Source organism: Bemisia tabaci, chromosome 1 (assembly GCF_918797505.1).
Source record: "Bemisia tabaci chromosome 1, PGI_BMITA_v3".
Lineage (NCBI taxonomy): Eukaryota > Metazoa > Arthropoda > Insecta > Hemiptera > Aleyrodidae > Bemisia > Bemisia tabaci.
Window position 1 is genome coordinate 56,877,711 of NC_092793.1, and position 20,353 is coordinate 56,898,063.

Consider the following 20,353-nt stretch of genomic DNA (forward strand, 5'->3'; position numbering starts at 1 on the left):
TTTGAAAGATGCCATCAATCATGATACGTTGGGATGCCTCCAATCTCGTATGATACTATTCAACACCTCTGTGGCTAAATCATAGAGTACATAGAGTCGTAATGTAAATGGGAGAGCTGGCGCCAAGTTCTGCGCGACGAGTTCCGAGCCCGGCATGCACCGAGCTTCGGTCACTTTTTTGATACATGTTCGATCCAATATGGCAGTGTGGAATACATGGTAATTCCTATCTTCTTTGCTTATATTGGATGGCCAGGTACTCGTGTATCGAAAATGAGTCTGGAAAATGTGTTCGCTCAACGCTCACTCGCCAAGGCGGATAAACAAATAAGGTCGCATTTCGCACCATCTTGATCACACACAGTATCGAGTACATTCTGATTGCGTAGCAAAGCATGTATCCAGTGTGCGTCACTAGCCTCTAAAATAACGGCTCAACTCGTGATGTGAATATCTTTCTTTATCCACCTTGCTCACTCTCTGCAAACTTCTTACGAAAGGTGCGATTCTCACCAATGTTAGCCTAACATTAGGGTGTGCTTATAGAGTAACTTATCAGACTGCTGCGCCACCTCTACTCGTTTAAAGTGAAGGCGTACTTTTGCTATATCAGTGAGTCAAATGGCGGGAAAAATTCACGGTTATGACTTTCCATCATTTGATGGGACTGAAACCCCACTAGAATAAGTTTTTAAATATAGGGTGGGTCCCTGTTAATGCTACATCTCTGTAGGTTTATCAATGTGCAAATGATGGCATATGCTCCTGTGACAGTGCTAAGAAATTAAAAAAACATACAAAATATTTTTAGCACATGGGAAATTGCGTGTATCGGAAAAAGTGCGTGGAGTCACCATGGTGTAAGTAGTAAAAACTGGCAATGGTGGCAAAAGTGAATGTGCTGCATTGAAATTGTATCGACTTACGTGACGAGCTTAAAAATGCAGAGTCCAAAAACTTTCAATCCGGATCAAGACGCCGTGGAAAATTGACTACTTATAACGTGAACTCTGCCGTGCTTAAAAAGAACGCCGTATAAGCCATCAGGCGTTGCCAAAATTCCTTCGATAGATACGAGTTTTGAGGAAAAGGGTATCCCGGGATAAGGATGTCAAAATGCCCTTGTGAACGGATTTTTATTTTAACCATTTTAAGTCATCAAGGGTGTCCTAAAACTTAGGTTTTGGGGAATTTTAGCCCCCCAACCCCCTCGCGCCCCCCCTCAGACCCCCAAAAACCGCTTTTTGGGGCTATTTTTGACTATGCTAACGTCTTTTCCTCATAACTTTCGTAATTTTCGGTAGAATTGAACCAAAATTTGTCAGAATCTACATCAATTAGCTTAGTTTTTGTAGAAAAAAATTCATTATCATCGGATAATATTTTAGCTTCTAAAAGACTTCGTAAAATTTTAAAAAAAAATCATTTTTTTCCTTTTTTTCGCGCTAGGTGACGTATGGAAACGAGGACACAAACAAAAATTGCCTCTAGTCTTACGTTATACATCCAATAAGATACAGAAAAAATTTCGTGTTGATCGGAGTGGTGCGCCATACTTAAAAACGCAATTTTCTAACCTCAAAACGGCCAAAATGCCACCATAGCCTCCTTTGATGACTAGGCGTGGAGAAATATGTAGAGAGAAACATCCGGTTTTATCGTCTCACCTCTTAAGTGATCCACTTAAGTACCTTGAGCCAAAATTTCGAGTTGATCAGAGTGGTGCGCAACACCCAAGCACGCAATTTTCTAACCTCAAAACGGTCTAATTGCCCATTTCGGCACCCATTATCACTCAGTGTCAAAAAATAAGAAGAGGGACATCCGGTTTTATCATCTCACCTCTTAAGAGATCCACTTAAGTACGTCGAGCCAAAATTTCGAGTTGATCAGAGTGGTGCGCAACACCCAAGCACGCAATTTTCTGACCTCAAAACGGCCAAATTGCCCATTTCGGCTGATTTCGGCACCCATTATCACTCCGTGTCAAAAAATAAGAAGAGGGACATCCGATATTATTGTCCTACCTCATAAATTAGACACTTAAGTACATTTAGCCGAAATTTCGTGTCGATCAGAGTGGTGCGCAACACCCAAGCACGCAATTTTCTGACCTCAAAACGGCCAAATTGCCCATTTCGGCTGATTTCGGCACCCATTATCACTCCGTGTCAAAAAATAAGAAGAGGGACATCCGATATTATTGACCTACCTCATAGATTAGACACTTAAGTACATTTAGCTAAAATTATGTGTCGATCAGAGTGGTGCGCGACACCGGAACACGCCGTTTTCTAACCTGAAACCTCCCAAAATTCCCATTTCGGCATTCATTATCACTGTATGTCAGCGACGAGCCCGCTTGAAAAGTGCATGATGCACATTTCAAAGTTCATTTTAGCACCCTACCGCGTAGCAGACCCGATCACTCAACGAAACCTCTGAACTCCCAGGAATTATATGACAGTAGGGAGGCTCGCTCATCCCCCACGTAGAAGCGTTCCCTCCTCCAAACTTCAATAATAGGTACCTACGTAGTAGTGCACTGAGTACTGGCAAATTCTAGTAACTAAATTAACAAGAAAACGGCGTGTTCCGGTGTTGCGCACCACTCTGATCGACACGAAATTTCGGCTAAATGTACTTAAGTGTCTAATTTATGAGGTAGGACAATAATATCGGATGTCCCTCTTCTTATTTTTTGACACGGAGTGATAATGGGTGCCGAAATCAGCCGAAATGGGCAATTTGGCCGTTTTGAGGTCAGAAAATTGCGTGCTTGGGTGTTGCGCACCACTCTGATCAACTCGAAATTTTGGCTCGACGTACTTAAGTGGATCACTTAAGAGGTGAGATGATAAAACCGGATGTCCCTCTTCTTATTTTTTGACACTGAGTGATAATGGGTGCCGAAATGGGCAATTAGACCGTTTTGAGGTTAGAAAATTGCGTGCTTGGGTGTTGCGCACCACTCTGATCAACTCGAAATTTTGGCTCAAGGTACTTAAGTGGATCACTTAAGAGGTGAGACGATAAAACCGGATGTTTCTCTCTACATATTTCTCCACGCCTAGTCATCAAAGGAGGCTATGGTGGCATTTTGGCCGTTTTGAGGTTAGAAAATTGCGTTTTTAAGTATGGCGCACCACTCCGATCAACACGAAATTTTTTCTGTATCTTATTGGATGTATAACGTAAGACTAGAGGCAATTTTTGTTTGTGTCCTCGTTTCCATACGTCACCTAGCGCGAAAAAAGGAAAAAAAATGATTTTTTTTTAAAATTTTACGAAGTTTTTTAGAAGCTAAAATATTATCCGATGATAATGAATTTTTTTCTACAAAAACTAAGCTAATTGATGTAGATTCTGACAAATTTTGGTTCAATTCTACCGAAAATTACGAAAGTTATGAGGAAAAGACGTTAGCATAGTCAAAAATAGCCCCAAAAAGCGGTTTTTGGGGGTCTGAGGGGGGGCGGAGGGGGTTGGGGGGCTAAAATTCCCCAAAACCTAAGTTTTAGGACACCCTTGATGACTTAAAATGGTTAAAATAAAAATCCGTTCACAAGGGCATTTTGACATCCTTATCCCGGATACCCTTTGAGAAAGGTTGTCTTTCGATTACTGGGAGGATTTCGTTCGTAATTACTATTAAAAAAGTTTGAAAATTTCAAGAAAAATACATATATTCATAGCTTTCAACAAAAATAAATTTTTTCAGAGAGGAAATTTGGCAACATCCGAATGCTCATACTGCATTTTTACTTAACAAGGCGGAACTCCTCACCAACTCACCAACCGTTTTCATTCATGAGCAGGTGACTTTGAATGTTTTTTCTTTCAACATATGATTTCACTTCCGCGTGGATGCTCGCTCTGAAAAATGTGAGGCTATGTTTTTGTTTCATTAAATTTTTCTCAAAATGAGTAATTTTCGTCTTGAATAATTATCCTTGAAAAATTGTTTTGTTACCCACCAATACATTTAAGTTTGTAAAATCTGTTAAATTATGGCGTGTTAAGTGTATTAATGTACAACTGTTCCGTGCGAGAATTTTTCCATTCGATCTCAAAGTTGTTCCTGTAGACATAACCTTACAGTGAAGCAGCGCAATCATCATGTGAGTAAAAGTCTTACGTAATTTGTGTATCTTTCAAACATCATCAAAGTAGCTTCTTACTTTTTATTTATTTTTTTAGGTTACTGATGCAATGAGATGAACTTAGTGATTTTGAAGTTTTATATTTGTTCAAAGCTTAAGATCAAAACGGGAAATCAAGAACTTACATACACTTTATAAGAAAATATTCCACATATTTAAAGTAACAAGTAACAAACTCAATCCTCCTCGTTAAGGCTTGAAAAGTATCTGCTAGAGAATAATGGATTTCTCAAAGAAAGAAAGAAAAAAAAAACGAAGTAACATTTCTCGTCTCAAATGTAAAAGTTAGAAGAGTTTCATATTTAAACTACGAAGCTACAGAGGATCCGCCGCATAATTTCGATCAGCATTATTCTTCTCGCATTTTAATTATTATTATCGCAGCATCATTCAGTTGCGCGTGCATTAAAGCTGTACACAATTAATGATAAATAATAATCCTCTACATTTTGATTTTTTTTTGTCAAATATTGGAGATGTATTAATTCACCTTTACTCTGATTCGTATTGACAGAATATTGATAGAATATGAAATTCCAAGCAAATTATTTGTCAGGAAGGTGAGTCGAATGCAAACGATGCCGGAGGTTTGGATCCCAAGGGACAAGCAAAGATGAGGGGGGATCGATTGAATTTTGAGGACACTCCGTTGAAAAGTCGCTCCAATGCAACCTACAGAAACAAACGTATTACGAGCTTGGTAAGTGTGCTCCTCTTGGATAAACGTTCAGAAGAATTCCATGACTAAGATCAAATCATTATTAGACATAAGAAGGTATTCCTTTGACAGTCCCTTCCTCGGAGATCCATTCAGTTTAATATTTTCATCAACGGAGGTTGAGGGAGGTAAAAATTCCGTCAATTAGCAGATATAGTATTGATGAAAATATGGTAAAATTTGACTGCTCTACCTCATGAATAGTTTTTTATACGGGACAGCAATATTTTTCCGTTGCATAAACCAAAAAATGTACCACAAAGAAAATTTAATGACGTACTTTGAAAAAATTGAATGCAACTGTGGACCCACCTTAAAAGTTGGAGAAACCGTAATAATATGAGCTGAAAAAAAGTTACGAGCTGTATAGTCATTTCGGGCTCAGAAGCTGAAAGTTCCGGGTATTGGAGCTGTCGGCTGATCTGGGCTGTGGGCGAAGCAAGATGTGCTGCACCTGGAACTTTCGGCCTCTGAGCCTGGAACGGACGGTATGTCTGTGTAAGGAGCTCGTAAGTATGGCTTTTACAGCTGGATTTTTCTTATTTTCAGTGTGGTATTCTTCAATGTCTCCATTGGCAAATCATTTAAATTTCCTTTGAGTGACCCATTCAGTTGTCCTTTATCTGATATAAATTGTTATGCGTTTCCTTAATTTTCCTCTAATTACAATGTGATACTGAATGCCCCCCTTTGCAATTTATTTGGCATTTATTCGTTTTTATTTAGTAGATTGGGAATCCACAGCCATCTATAGATGCGTGTTTATTATAAAGATTTACCGTCCGTTAACATCAGAGGGATTTTTGGCACACCCATGCTCCAGGCTTTTCAAATATAACAGGGATAAAAACCGATTATAATCTGTTTCTGCAGATCCACTCATCAGCTCCGTGAAAAGACGTCACTACTAGGATTCGAATCCGGGGTTTATGGTCCTATAGTCAGACGCGCTGACCACTAGACCAGCTTGCCGGCTCTCCCGCTTTCCCCCTTTAGGAAGTCCAAGTCCGCTGTCCAAGTATTGACGTTAAATTAAATGATAACTAAACTGAGTAATTATTATAAAAAACGATAACCAAGTACCGTGTATACACTGGAAAAAAAACAAACGAAAAAACTTCTGTCATCGACGCTACCGAATGAGTGAGTTGTTCAACAAAAGTGTAATTATCCGGAAAAATTCCCATTTTTTTAGGAACAATTCGTCCAGCAGATACCACCGTCACTCCTGCGCAAGGCCTCTTCACAAAAGCCCGCACTGCGGCAGGATGAGATGAACTTAGATGTAAGAACCGAAAATAGTCGGGGCGATGCCAGAGGTGGAAATGGTACACTGTTCCTGCAAGGCCTCTCGAGCCTGAAAGCTAATTTGAAGAACAGATCACAGCTTACGGAGAAACCAGTATCAGGCAGTGTATGTAAGTTATCGTTAATACGTAAAATTTAAAAAAAGAAAAAATTAATCAAGTTAAATGAGAGTAATCCATGCAGCGTGTGCAAAAACTTAATATGGTAGTAACCAGTTGGAAACGCTGACCATACGAGTTCAACTAATTGCGCCGAATTCAGTCCGGTCGGCGCGGAGCACATATTGGCGCCTACACGACTGAGGGAATACTGCCCGCATTGCGCCTAACACATATCAGCGCCAACAAGGCTGTAGAAATACTTCACGCATTGCGCATTCACTACGGTGCCTGCTTTAGTCATGGAAGATTCGTAATTTGTCAATTCTCGGTGCCGAACCTACCAAGGCGCACTATTTCCGACCAATGCACAGTGCATACCGAGAGCCAGCAAGCTTAGGATCACGAGGGATCTACTACAGATTTTGCACCCCTGGAGGGTACCTTAATCTTTTGATTCATTGATGTCGGAGTTAGTTCGTCTTTCTCTGATCGACTTTCGTTACAACGAGAATCTCTGTACAGCGAAGAAATCATCCGGTCCCTTGAGTTCCCGATAAAGAGAGAGATTACTACACAAAATATTGTCTTATCCTGTTGATTGATGTATATATTTTTGGAAAAATAATAATGTGCGTTTTTAATTTTGAGTCAATATAGATGTTGAAAAAAGATATTCGTAAGCTCCCGATTTTTTGGCCTACTAGCTTCCAGTTTCAGCTGTCATTGCTATATAGACAACACACTGTTTGGATCCAAAGAAATAAAAATACTCGGTACTTATCTGAAAATAAAAGGCTAAAAATTGTATTTAAGGTGATTAATCATGTTGACACTTGAAAAAATTGTTCAAATTTTAGAATATAAGTTATAGCTGAGAGGGAACGTTAAATTTAGTCAAATTATCTGGTTCTGTTAAAGTGCCAATCAGACTATTGTTAGGTTTATCTGCCCTAATCTTCTTATAACAATTCTGTGACAGTAAAGTGTCCTCTATCCTCCTCCGGTGTGCTCATTGTCAGTGAAGGAAATCAAAAGAGAAAAAAAGATGACACCGCGCGACTCTCATATCCTAAGAGGAGAATACATGAAAGAAAAAATGCCGGCGAAAAAATCACAACATCGAAAAGCACTTCTAGTATGGTAAGTGGTTGAAGTAAATTTTATGGTAAGTGGTTGAAATAAATTTCAAGGGACTGCTTTCGATGGCGTTTTATGATTCTTTTGATGATTGTGGGTACTTTTGATAATGATTATCGTAACCAAAAATTGATATCAACAATATATCACAACGCCGCACTCCCGATCTTAACCTTTCCATTCTCCTAAGCGCAAGAATAAAATCCCTGAAAAAGACAGGTATGCGTTTGAAGGGGTGGCAGTTGGAGGTTGGAGGGGTTTAACTTAATGCATGTTTGTTAGTTCTATTTGAACTTTCAAGAGGCCAACTGTAAATTTTCTTTTAAAGTTTTGTGTGAATTTTCTCCTGACTTTGACAAACGTTTCCTTAACTTTTGGAGGCGGAACAGTTATTCGTTGATGGGTTCAAAATTAAGTTGCCAGTTGCCAGCTGAAACTTAGAAACGCTACGACGCAATTAAGCCCCTATAGCTGTCACTCCATCATTGACATGAGCTCACGAAAGCGTATGGTTATTGTTTCTTTAAGATAAAGAATTCTCTCCAGCACCGCTACAATTTCCCACTTCTTTCAGGTTACCTCGTTATACTTATGGAATGTATCTCAGCGCGGTGCCGTAAGCTACAGTATACATATGTGTATCTCTAGAAAATAAAAATACAGGTCAATAGTAATAAAATATGTTATAGTCATGCTTTTGGCGTGAAATTTTTAGATATACTTCAGTGCATATTCAAAATTCAAAATTATTGTTTCTGAAGGTCAAGGAAATGCTGCCACCTTGCCCCCTCGTGACATCTGGAAGTCAAACAGGGAGTGTAAGAAGCAAGTCTTTTTCTCACTCTTGTCATCTTCCCGATCCGTCAGATGGCTCTGAAATAGATGCAATTTTAGCTGTAAGTCAACCAAGAAGTATTTTGTTGATATCTTTTAGATTTTACTCTACAGTCTCATAGCAGTAACACACACGACTCCTCTGCTTGCATCGTATTCCTGTAATCTACCTTCGTTGAATTTTGTACCCAAAGAGAATGGTACGCGTCTCATAGCTGTTTGACCTACAAATAGCAGAGGTTGCATAGCTTCAAAATGAAGGGGTTCCCAGTTTCTCCATTGATATTTTCTTGTTGAAGCTTATAGAGACTGATTATTAGGCCTACTCAATCCTGAGCTTAGACAATCATGGCGGAGTAGGTTGACATTTCTCGTAAAATTACGAGTAAAATTGATTAGACACGTGTATATTCGAAAAAATATATTTTTACTGTTTTACGTCGACTATTTGTAAGGAAAAATGCTAACAAGACGGATTTTAGCTACAGCAAACTTTTTAAGACTGGTGTTCATTCTCTCTGTCTATTAGTTAATCAAAAAGGTAACGCATAAGTTTAAAACTAATAATATAGAACGTTTAAGTTTGTGAATTTATATACAGTATTTCTAGTGCGAATGAACATTCTATCGATTTTTTACCGTATACGTTGGTCACCGTTTTTCAGAGGTTGTTGAAAGAGAAAGAGAAGCGACTCTTGATGGAAAACTGTGTGGAGGGGCTGAAGATTGGCGTCTCCTTGAATCAGCAGGAAGTCAAGTCTTTGATCCAGTCGAAGAAGAAAGCTTACACTGTGGCAAAGCTTCTCAAAAAAAAGTTTGAGAAAGCGCACACCACGAACAAAGAGGCACTGAAAAGGGTCAAAGCTTTAAAGGTAAATATCATGTGCCCTCACTGTTTGGAATATAGTTTAATCTGATGTCATAGAAATGGTATTTAGTATGTTGATGGATAAATTGCTTATGATCTTGCGGAAATTGCGGAGATAGGGTCTCTATTACCTACGGGCCGATTATTGAAAGCTTGATTAAGCAGCCCGATACGACATCGAATTGTAATATATTGCATGGACAAGATAGGGCTATGTCCTGTCGTATTGTATCCACATAGTTTCAATAATTGGGCCTCTGAGCGGTCAGTTAGCACAAGTAAAGCTACAAAACCCTATCATTAAATGCTCAAATCTCAAGAGATGAGGAGAAAGAAAGGAAGAGGGGGCGAGAGGGAGCGAGACGGGGAAGAAGGAGGAGGGGAGAGAGGGCGTAAGAGATAGGAGAAAAGAACGGAAAGGGGGAGAAACATAAATTAATGATAGAGAAGGAAATTAACATTTTCTAATAAAATAGAATTTTTGTCCTCACAGATAGAAAAGGCCGAGTTGGCCGAGAAGCTGAAATCCAAGGAGGAGAGACTGATTACTCTGGAGAATGAGGTTTCGCAGCTACGCACGACCGGTCAGATCTCCTCCATGTCCTCAGCGGTGTTCAAAATCAGGGAAAAGAACCTACTTCAAGTGAGCCGTGAAAACGAGAAACTCAGCAAGGCAAATATTGACCAGTCAAAGGAGCTCTCTGAAGAGAGGCAGAAGAAGAAAGAGGCAGAGCTGAGATTAGCTGAAGCAATGAGAGAGGTCAAACAGTTGAAGGCCGAGCTTGAAAAGAAGACAGATGAGCTCGAAGCCGCCAGAGTGGAAGACAATGACAGGCATGTTTAGATATTTTTAAAGCTTTCCGAGTTTCAAGAAAACCAATATTTGATTTGCGGTTAATATAAACTCAGTGGATCAAGGCGCCATCTGAAAAGGGCAGAGCGCCAACTTTTCAGTGCTGATATTTCCTTAAGGAAATTTTATAAAATTTCATTTCTGAAAAAATCCACCCATTGGCGAATCAAGCGACTCAATCAACCCCCCCCCCCCCCCCCAGTTCGCCTGTATATAAGCCGAAAGGGAACAAAAGGGAAGAGATGAAGGAACGGAGGAAAATAGAAGGTAGGAGTGTAGGACGCATTTGGACGTATTTCTATCAAACGGAACTATGTGCATTCAGACATGGGCCCTGAGACCCATAAGAATACTTGCATAACAGGGCTCACGTCATAATGCACATAGTTCCGTTTGACAAAAATATACGTCCGTTTGGTATTTACTCATGACATAATTGACTCAAACTGTATGGTAAATGCTGTAAAATTTCGACAATTTTCTAGGGGGAGCCCCCCGGGCCCCGCATTGCCCACCTCCTTTTTAAATGTCTAGATCTGTCTATGGATCCATCCATCCCTCCAAGTTTCGGCTGAAACAGTGCCTTTTCAAAACTTCTCTTCGGGGAAATAGAAACTTCGTTGCATTAAAAAAAAAAAAAAAAAAAAAAAAAATTATAATGTAGTATCACATAGTGCCTTGTAAAATAACAACTCAATTGAGGGAAAGGCTACAACAATACGAAAGATAAATTAAAAAACCCCGGAGCGTTTTGAAATATATGACGATTTCATTTTTCACCATAAAAAGGGCGAAAAAATGAGTAGCCGATTCGCTGTTACTCCAACACCGAGATTGGTCGCATGCTGTAAAAGTCACTGTCAATTACTTACTTACATATGAGTGACTTTGAGTTCAGGAAATCGCGGTATTTCTGCAAAAAATCAAAGCTAACGAGATATTTCTATGCTTTTAACATGGGCCTAGAATTCATCTTCACGTCGAGTCTCAAGAAAGAAGTCTAAACCTTTAGCCTAAACATAATTCATTATCGATCGAGTCTTCGTCGATTTTTAATTTCTTCTCAATCGTCATTTCTATGTTTCGCGGACGTAGAGATACGAACTCCAAAATCCTAGAATCAGCTAAAGACCGAGAGGCTGGACTCAAGAGAAGGATCAATATTCTGACGGCTCTCGAATCCAGGCAGAGGACGACCGTGAGTGAACTGAAAGGCAAGCTGGAAGAAATGCAAGAAGTGAGCTCAGAAATGTAAGTTAAGGTGCATGGTCATAACATCGGATATTAAGTGTAAATAAATGGGGGGGGGGGATATTGCAAAAAAACTCATAGTTTTAATATGTATAAGGTCAGTAAGATGTTTTATTGAGAAAACGCTAGTTGTAAGCTTATCCCTTGCGCATTTATCCAGTCATGGGAAGATGAAAGATACAAAATGCATGTACCTATGCATTTCATATAAGACCCGAAAAATACTTACCGCAAGGTCTGTCTTGGTAGCTGAAGAAAATGAAAATGGTTAAACACACATAAGTAGAAATTAATGTGATTTAAACGAGCTTTTGGGTTAGTTTATTTCCTCTTTAAAATAAAATTACAAAATCATTTACTTTGAAATCTCATAACTTATTCCGAGTGTTAGCCTACTTCTTCCTCATCCTCTGGTCCTCGGTACTTTCATTTTAAATATAGTTAACGAGCTTATGATTATTTAGACGAATTTCTGTCAAACGGAACTAAGCGCCATCGGGGTAGGAAGGTAGAGTGGGGCTTGGATTGGCGGCGGAACCGGGCGTCGGGCTCATTCGTTCCCATACTTGCAATGCTTTTCCATGGCGCTTAGTTCCGTTTCACAGAAATACGTCCATTTAATTAATATGAACAAAAATATTCTACTCTCTTCAAAGTTCCATTATTTGTTCTGATAATCAGTCTAAAATATTGTAATCATCGTGCAAATAGTATAACGAAGAGGAATAGAAAATTCCGTGTACAACCAGCATATCCTTCCTAGAGCAGAGTGGGAAAAAACGAATTTTTCCACCCTCGTATTAACTGGTTCGCTTTTGGATTAATATTTTGTTTTCTATATCATGCTAATTCTGCTGTCATTTCAGGAGAGCAAAGTTTGAGGGTGAAATAGCCCGTTTGCAGGAAGAAATAAACATGCACAAGGATGCCCTTAAAGAGGAGAGGACAGAGAGGGAGAAACTGAAAACTCTCGCAGCTGAATACAATAAGATAATCAAATGCCGTAATGATAGAATCTCGGAGTTATCGAAATTGATTGAGGACCAGGAACAAACTATAGAAACGCAGAGGCAACAAAGAGGAAAAGAGGTTAGCTGTCAGACATACTTCAATAAAACATAAGATTTATTTTATTTTTCAGTTAATTGCAGGATTTACCCTAGCCTGAAAACCTAGGATAAACCATCGTATGACATTTGGACAATAGCTTAAGTGCTTAAGTCACGAATCACTGAAAAAATCACTAAAATCACATCACTAAGTGAAATAGACGGTAAAAATGAAAGTACAAGAATAATACTCTCAAAAGAGTTTGATGCGAAAACGGCTTTTTTCGCCCCCTCCCCCTTGGAATTTCTTCAAACTTTGTCTATTGATTACTCATACTTGAGCGCTTCTTTCCCCAAATTTTCAGACTCAAAACATTTGGGGGGCGCTGGGGGGGGGGGGAGTCAAAACCTATGAACTTCGATATCTCTCGAGCGGAGAAAGATATTGCGGTTCATAGGTTTTGATTTCCATCCCCCTAGCGCCCCCTCAAATTTTTTGGGTGTCTGAAATTTGGGAAAAGAAGCGCTCAAGTACGAGTAATCAATAGACAAAGTTTGAAGAAATTCCAGGGGGGAGGGGGCGGAAAAGCCGTTTTTGTATCAAGCTCTTTGATATTGAACTATTTGCCTAGGCATTCGCTGTTATGCCTGATTTGATTATTATTTGACCACGACATCTACGCATTAACTGAAATCTTATGACAGGAGCACCTGACCCGGGAGGTGGAGGAAGAGAATACGATGCTGCGTGAGCGGATAGACAAGGAGCTGACACCGCAGCTTAATGACTTGCAACAGACGGTGGAAGAGCTGAGGAAGGCGAAAGAACTCGCTGAGACGGCTGTCCAGGAATCTCGCACCGAAAAAACGGTTTGTCCAAACTGCTCCAGCGCGACTCAACACACCCGCTTCAGGTTCCTCCCCTTTCACAACACCAGATCTCTCTAGGGGCACAATTTCTGCTGTGCTGAGGAAGAACGCCGTATGAGCCTTCAGACGTTGTCACGTTTCCTCCGATAAAAATCGAATTTACTGGGGAAATTGCGAATATTATTTTCCAAAATTTTCAGAAAATTTCGTGCGCAAATTAATCGAAAACATCTGAAAATTTCAAGGAAAAATATGCATGAATGTTGTTAAAAATACATGTTTTATCAAGTGAAATTTGGCAACTCTCGAATGTTCATACGGCGATCTTCCTTAGTACGGCAGAATAAGTCACGCATGAGCGTGAAAAGGGTGGTTTCGTGCGCCCCATACTCAGAGATGGAAAATTTCATTAAATATATTCGCTTGAAATTCCACGAAATTTCATGAAATGGACCACCAGACAGGGTTCTGAACTAGAATTCAACGTCACATGTATTCTCTTCAAAATCTTTCTTAGAAAACGAATCACACAACGAGAGTTTTAGAAATCAACTCCTAAACAAGATATTAGCAAATATTTTTAACACAGGTCAAATGTACGTATTTATGCTAAAAGGAACTACGTGCAAGTGGAAAAATGCGGTGTGCTCGTGGTGAGCTGGATTAAAAACAATGTAAAAGTGGATACGGTCCCTTATGAGAAATGGAGAAGGGGGATTTGACATTAAATCAAAAGGAACTGTGCGCTAACTTGTGAGCCGTGGACATGTGACATGAGCGTTGTGGACAGGGCTTATGAGTTGAAGCCGAGCGAGAACGACGAAGGAGACGGTTTCGTTGCCGTTGACGTCACTTAAGCTTTTAAATTTCCATTCATTCTTATGGCCCGAGCACTAACGAGGATACCCCATCTTTCCACTTACACATAGTTCCAATTAGCATAAATAAGTCCAAATGGAAGTTGCTGTTTTTGAAATTTTCAATATTTCTTTTATTTATTTACTGTTCAATGTAATTCTAATACAATTTGTCTCGCCCTATCATTTCGCAACGACGACTTGTTGTAAATGCCATGAATTCGCATAATTCACCAGGACAAGAGGAAGAAATTGAAGGAGTTCTGGCGTTTTTAGTATCAGTGCCTTGATACAAGATACAACTATTCGTGCCCAAGGGATGTCCGTGTTGCATGCTCAAAAAATTGAAGGCGTTTTAGTTTTTTAATCTCAACGGCTCTACGCTTGGCTGGCTGTTCTTGCCCTGGGGAATTTTGTAATGCATTCTTAGTTGCTTGGACCGTAACGACCTGTGAATTCGAGTGATCCGTGTATTACTGCAGCAGCATTGCCATGTAGTGCAATATTCAGAAACTTTTTCGGCAATGATTAATCAGAATTGACATTTGCGATAATTGCGCGGAAACTTTTCGGTAGGATTTGTTGTAAAAACGTTATGTAGTCTGGAGAAACGGTTAACGACCCGTAAATCTTTGAAATGCCATGTTTTCCGCAATATATTCAGTACTTTTTGGCCGTTTATAGACGAGGTGGTTTTTTTTTTTTTTTTTTTTTTTTTTTTTTTTTTTTTTTTTTTTTTCATTCATTTGTTCAAATTTTTGAAGTCCTCTTTTCCCAAACGGGTGTCTGAAATTAACAATTATTTTAGATGCGGTAAGAATTTTAGCAATGCAATTGAGTAAGGCAAGTGTTAAGTTTAGACATAAATGCTGTTTCATGCCGAGAATGATTGATGAGCAACTTATTGAGCATAAACTCGGACGTATTTCTATCAAACGGAACGGCTTCATGACATTCTGTCAACGATTTTTTGTCCGCGCACCTTTTTTGTCCAGTAGTTTACGCTCACACGTAAAATGAGCAATGGTGACTTGGTTCAAGCGTTATATTTTAGTCGGTATGTAAAATTATATTGACAATATGGAAATGAGAAATTGAGAGAGACGGAAGTATTGTTATGGTGCTCATTTTCTAAATGAAATGTTAATACTTTCTCCTTTTGAATCATCTTCTTAAATTGTCATAGGTGAATATTTGGTTTTATTTCTATCCTTAAAATATTCGGTAAACAATATACCTTATATGTGTATAGGTATACTTTTTTTTTATTTTTTTAATTTTTTCTTTACAAAATTATTACTTCATTTCGAAAACATTTATATTTTTAAAACGTGACAAATATTTGTAAAACCTTTTCCGAGCGACATTAATCTCAATAAGTCGCAGTTGTGCTGACAGAAACTGCAAAAACGAATAAAAGAGGGGAAAAAACCAAGAAGCACGCAATCTTCAGTTTTAACCCATTTGTACATCGATCTTTTAGAGTCAAATACGTCAAATTTTGAGCGTTTGGTTGCGCGTACACCTCGCTGCAGCACAATAAAAGCACAAAATATAAAAGAAAAAAGTAAAGTGCTTTGGAAATCATTAAATTTGACACGGAACCACCAATATTTAAAAAATACACATTATATTATTATTCTCCTTTGATAAATTGATACACATTTTATTCCCATCAATTTAAATGAGATTAATCAATGCAGAGTGTGCAAACATTTCAAAATCATGAGTTAAAAAACGCTGACTATGCGAGTATAAGTATTAAAGCCTAACAGAGGGGAGCGGCGCGGCGTGCTGCTACTGCTGCTAGCGCGAGAGGCTCACTGGCGCCTACAAACCTAAGTGGATACTTCACGCATTGCACAGTGCTTGAAGTATCCACTTGGGTTTGTAGGCGCTAATGCGCCTTTTGCGCTGGCAGCACGCCCGCCGCGCCGTGCGGCGACGCCTGAAGCGACTATTTCACAACAGAGGTGTTGCACAGTATTATACTAAATTGAACGTATTAAGAATGCCAGGCATCCTTTAAAAGTACAGATCTTTCCTCGCAAAATAAATCAAGATACTTATCGTACACTGGAAAAATCTAAGAGCCTTTAGCTGAGGCAAATATAGAGGTTCATCCGGTTCAGGTATAACAAGGTGGGAAAATCTTGAAAGATAATTAAGTCCTGTTACACCAAAGAGGTGTAGAGAGTTTTAGTGAATTTTGTCTCATGGAGTTGACGCTCCCACATTTTTACCAAAACTCTCAGCTATCTATTATTCTGCGTTGGACCAAACAGACAAAACAAAAAAACAAGCAAACCCTCAGACATTATACATTTTCATCCAAAAACGTCGAGAGCAATTGTCGTTTGTATTTACATGTGGGCCAATTAACGTTGGGTCTCAACTGGCACGTGAACCAAAACAACCGTGCCGAAAAAACGCGTGGATGTAAATTACTGGAAAAACAGGTGCGCGGACAATAAATCGTTGACGAAATGTCATATAACCGAACACAAATTGCATACATATTATATCTGGATAATATACACTGATATTTGGCTCTACACAATATGACTGAATCTTGTTTACAGGAATTTATTAAGTTCAGAAGATGACGACAGCACTCCTAATCACATGATTGGTGACCACAAAAGTATTTACCCGCAAATCGATGACTTCGCGGCGATTCTCAATCAGCGGAAACAGTTGCACAAAGACCTGGAGAGCATGAAACAAGAGAAGAACCAATTTTACTGCGATTTGAAGGTGCAGAAATTATTTTCGTATTAAAACGTCAATTCTTAATGTTATTTGAGGGGTAAATGTATATTTCAGGCCATTCAGATGATTAGTGAATGAAGACATTAGTATAGAAGAAGGTAGTGACTAACAAGTCGACAATAATAAGTCTACTTCAATGGAAAGGATACCAAAAAAACCTTGATTTTCGAAAACTTCTGAAATTTCGAAACAGTTAAACAAACTACTTGAACGCTTACGAATGCTGCTTTACCAGGAAAATGTTAAAATATCATCTTTAAAGTTTAAAGTCAAAGTGACTCGTCAGAGCAATTTTATGGATCCCCCTCTCTTGCCAGTGTTTTGAATTACGACTTTGATAAAAAGGACCTACTTTTAAACATTTTTCTCCATTTGGAAAACAAGCGGTCGGTTTGTTGTAAAATACATTTTCTATCTCTCATAAAGAAAAATATTCGTTCCAAATTTATAGTTTTACTAAATTGCGAGAGTTTTATTTGTTAAATGCTGATTGAGAAAATGTCAATTTTGCTGCATGCAAAATTTTTCTTTTTTTAATGAAAGAAAAAATTGAAAACTTGGTTCATTCCATTTAAATGCCGAAAAACAATTTTTAAAAAAAAGGACGGAAATGCACATTTAATTCCCTCTCAACCCCATTGATAAATTAATTCATTGGAAATATTTAATTCTACAGTGATGCTAATGGAGTCATTTCGAGCAACTAACGTGCAGACCCTCGTCTCGTTTCGAAGAAAAATTTGATTCTCTTCTATTAAGCTCAATCCTCTTCCTTTCTTAGTAGTAATGGTCAGTGAATTGTAAGTAATGATTGTTGTATCATGGTATTTTGCAGGAGCTCCAACGAGAAAACAACGATATGTTGCGACGCATCAACGAATTATCGGAAGAATTGGTAAACGCAAGAGAACAAGCCGCATTGCTCCCTCATAGAGAGAGCAAACTTTCTCATTTGGAAGAGCGGGTAAATCAATGGTTAAAGTTTCAATTTTTCTGTTTTAATTCTTCTAAAAAAGAACCTAGAAAAATCATCAGAGGCATTACCTGAGGTCAAAATTAGAACATACAGAGGGGAACTTTTATGTTTTAAAAACCGCGTATATGTATAGTTATGCGGGATAAGTCCGATTAAAAAAATAGCATGTAGTTTGAATTGATATCTTCAAGTCATTTGATTGAAGAAGCAATTAATTCTAGTGCCTGGTCTACTAAAGATGTCTGCCTCGTAATGTTAAATACGCCATGAAAACTCGATTTGCTCTCAATTGCGTGAAGCGCTTCATTAAATTATACTTAACTTCTTTTTCAGCTGCGAAACAGTGAAAAGGAGTGGAGGGAGAAGTGGGAAAAAGTGAAGCAAGAAAAGGAGGATGCTATTGAGACTGCAAAGTATGTATAGGGTAATTAAAAACCGTGAATTAATTATAAATCAATTAAGTTTAAGTAAAGATGGTATGAGTAAAAGTTATTTCAGTCAGTTTGACTCGCGGCTCTCCTGTCATGTTAAACAGGTAGCTCGGTTCGATTTGTATATTTACACAGTATAAAGTGAGATCTGTAAATTTTAGCCATTTTGTGTTTTTCTAAAGGGGTAAAATTTCCCAGTTTATTCCGGTATTTTTTTCGGACAAATTTATTATTATTTCAATTCTATGCACATTTTTTTTTTTTTGGTCCGGGAATGAGAAATATTTTCCTTTGATCTGATTTCATCATCCGTTTCTTTGACCTCTGAAAAGTCTTGTCAAAGTCTTGTCAATCATGGCAAAGGGCTTTTGTGGGCATGTTACTGCATCTCTCATGGATACTTTCGTTGTACCTAGTTTTTCTGATAGAAAATTTTGTTCGTCCCTTTTCGTTGGATTTCGTGAAAATTCTTTTAAATCGAATCTAATTATGGCGGATCTCAATCAAAATGCTATTTTTACAATTTTTAGTTTAGAAACTGGACTTAACCAAGTGAGGTATGAGTATTTGAGCTTAAGGTCCAAAACCATTTACTACAAGCCTTTTTCAGCAGGATAAGAATTTGTCACCTTCTTAATAATAACTAAATTCTTCTGACCCCTTTGATTTCCTTTAATGAGCACCTGGCGACCTGGCGTCTTTCTATCCTAGCTATTAAAGGGCGGTCATTTTAGACCTCGATATAGTTTTTAAAAATTTTGGAAAATGTGGTCTCGAACCGTCAAGCCAAAAGATTTTTTACTACGCTACTGATGCAAGTGATTCATCTGACATTATTTTTTGACAGGAGTGTAACCGATAAGCTGGTCAGTTGCGTGGCAAGTTATCAATATGAAATGGCGAATTTAAAGAAAGTTCAGTGCATGCTTGTTGGATTGTTAAATCAAAAGGACGCAATGCTTGCTGTTTTCGATCAGAAATTGACGGTTGGTATCTGCAAAACATTTACCTACTTGCAAACGGCTCTTTTCCCCTCATACAAATTAGCCAATCAAGTAGTATTCCAACTGTATAACATAAGAGAATTAGTTAAGTGATTTTTTCTTGTATTACTTACATAATCACATTTTTCGCTGTATAAATCTACTCGAGTTAAATTGCACACCAAAAGTTGCTGTAACAGCCTTTGCGGTATGAAAGTAGGTATGACATTCTCAATCTTGGCGTATCGGCTCAGATCTTGCCTACATTTTAAACAACTCAGGAACATAGTTTGATTACGAGGCCTGTGAAAACCGTTAGAGGGCGTGATATTTTTAATCACGTAAACTAGAGTGTGAAAAACCAGCAAAATCAAGTTTCTTGTGCAAATTCAACTTTTTATAGCTAGTGCTAAATAAAGACGTCGATATCTTGATTGGGAGTGAATTCCAGTATTTGCTGCTTGAATCGTGTTTTACGTAAAATTTTGAGGGAGAATCTATATCAAAACTGAATACTTAAATTCGTACCATGTTCAGTGATCCATTGTCCGGACCCCACCTAGATCCACACTGGATCACAAAACTTAAGTACAACGCAACACTTAATATTAATTGTTATTTTTTTTTGTTTCCGGATATTTTAATACTTTTTATTCTTTTCTCAATGCTAGGATGAAAATTCGCTGAGCTATGATGAAGACACAAACTTGAGATCCTGGCCTCCGGTTCAAAACAAGCCGTACCATCAACATCGATAGTTGACCGAAACATGAGCATCTACGCTAAAGAAACTTACTGAATTCTTTTATCGTGAATAAATTATAATTTGCCACTTATTGTTCTATGCTCTTTATTCCTCATTAAATTCATTTCAGACCTCATTCACATGATTTTTACTGAACATTTTTGAATGGATAAGGAGAGTTCACAGTTAACTTTAAAGAAAAACTGATATTCTTATGTTTTAACTGCTCGTGATTTATTTTTTTACGAAACAACAGAAAAAGGGATAGTGTTAAACCAAATAGAAATTATAATGAAAATTATGTCAATCAGAACAAAAGTACTATTCACCCCCAAAAAATCTAATTACAATAAGCGAATTTATCGATCTCTCGAATGAGGTATTCACCAAGCTGCTTTTTTTCGGCGACTGCCAAATCAGCGCAGTTTCACGAGGAG

The 20,353-nt window shown here is 38.3% G+C and overlaps 1 protein-coding gene across 3 annotated transcripts; it reads left to right on the plus strand.

Annotated features, from left to right (window-relative positions):
* Positions 1–3,684: 3,684 nt before the first annotated feature.
* On the plus strand, positions 3,685–20,009 carry LOC109043189 (uncharacterized). Of its 3 annotated transcripts, XM_072304030.1 has the most exons (15): positions 3,685–4,121; positions 4,678–4,863; positions 6,077–6,299; positions 7,270–7,430; positions 8,189–8,323; positions 8,927–9,133; positions 9,623–9,963; positions 11,078–11,233; positions 12,100–12,322; positions 12,988–13,196; positions 16,592–16,766; positions 17,617–17,745; positions 18,091–18,170; positions 19,036–19,174; positions 19,843–20,009. In XM_072304030.1, exons 2-15 carry the CDS (start codon positions 4,777–4,779, stop codon positions 19,927–19,929), a joined length of 2,352 nt encoding a protein of 783 aa, XP_072160131.1. In that variant the 5' UTR covers positions 3,685–4,121; positions 4,678–4,776; the 3' UTR covers positions 19,930–20,009. The 3 variants fall into 3 exon arrangements, with proteins under 3 accessions (XP_072160131.1, XP_018915855.2, XP_072160145.1); XM_019060310.2 differs by lacking the exon at positions 19,843–20,009 and having other exon boundaries at positions 18,091–18,181; XM_072304044.1 differs by lacking the exons at positions 3,685–4,121; positions 4,678–4,863 and having other exon boundaries at positions 6,157–6,295.
* The last annotated feature ends 344 nt before the right edge of the window (positions 20,010–20,353 follow it).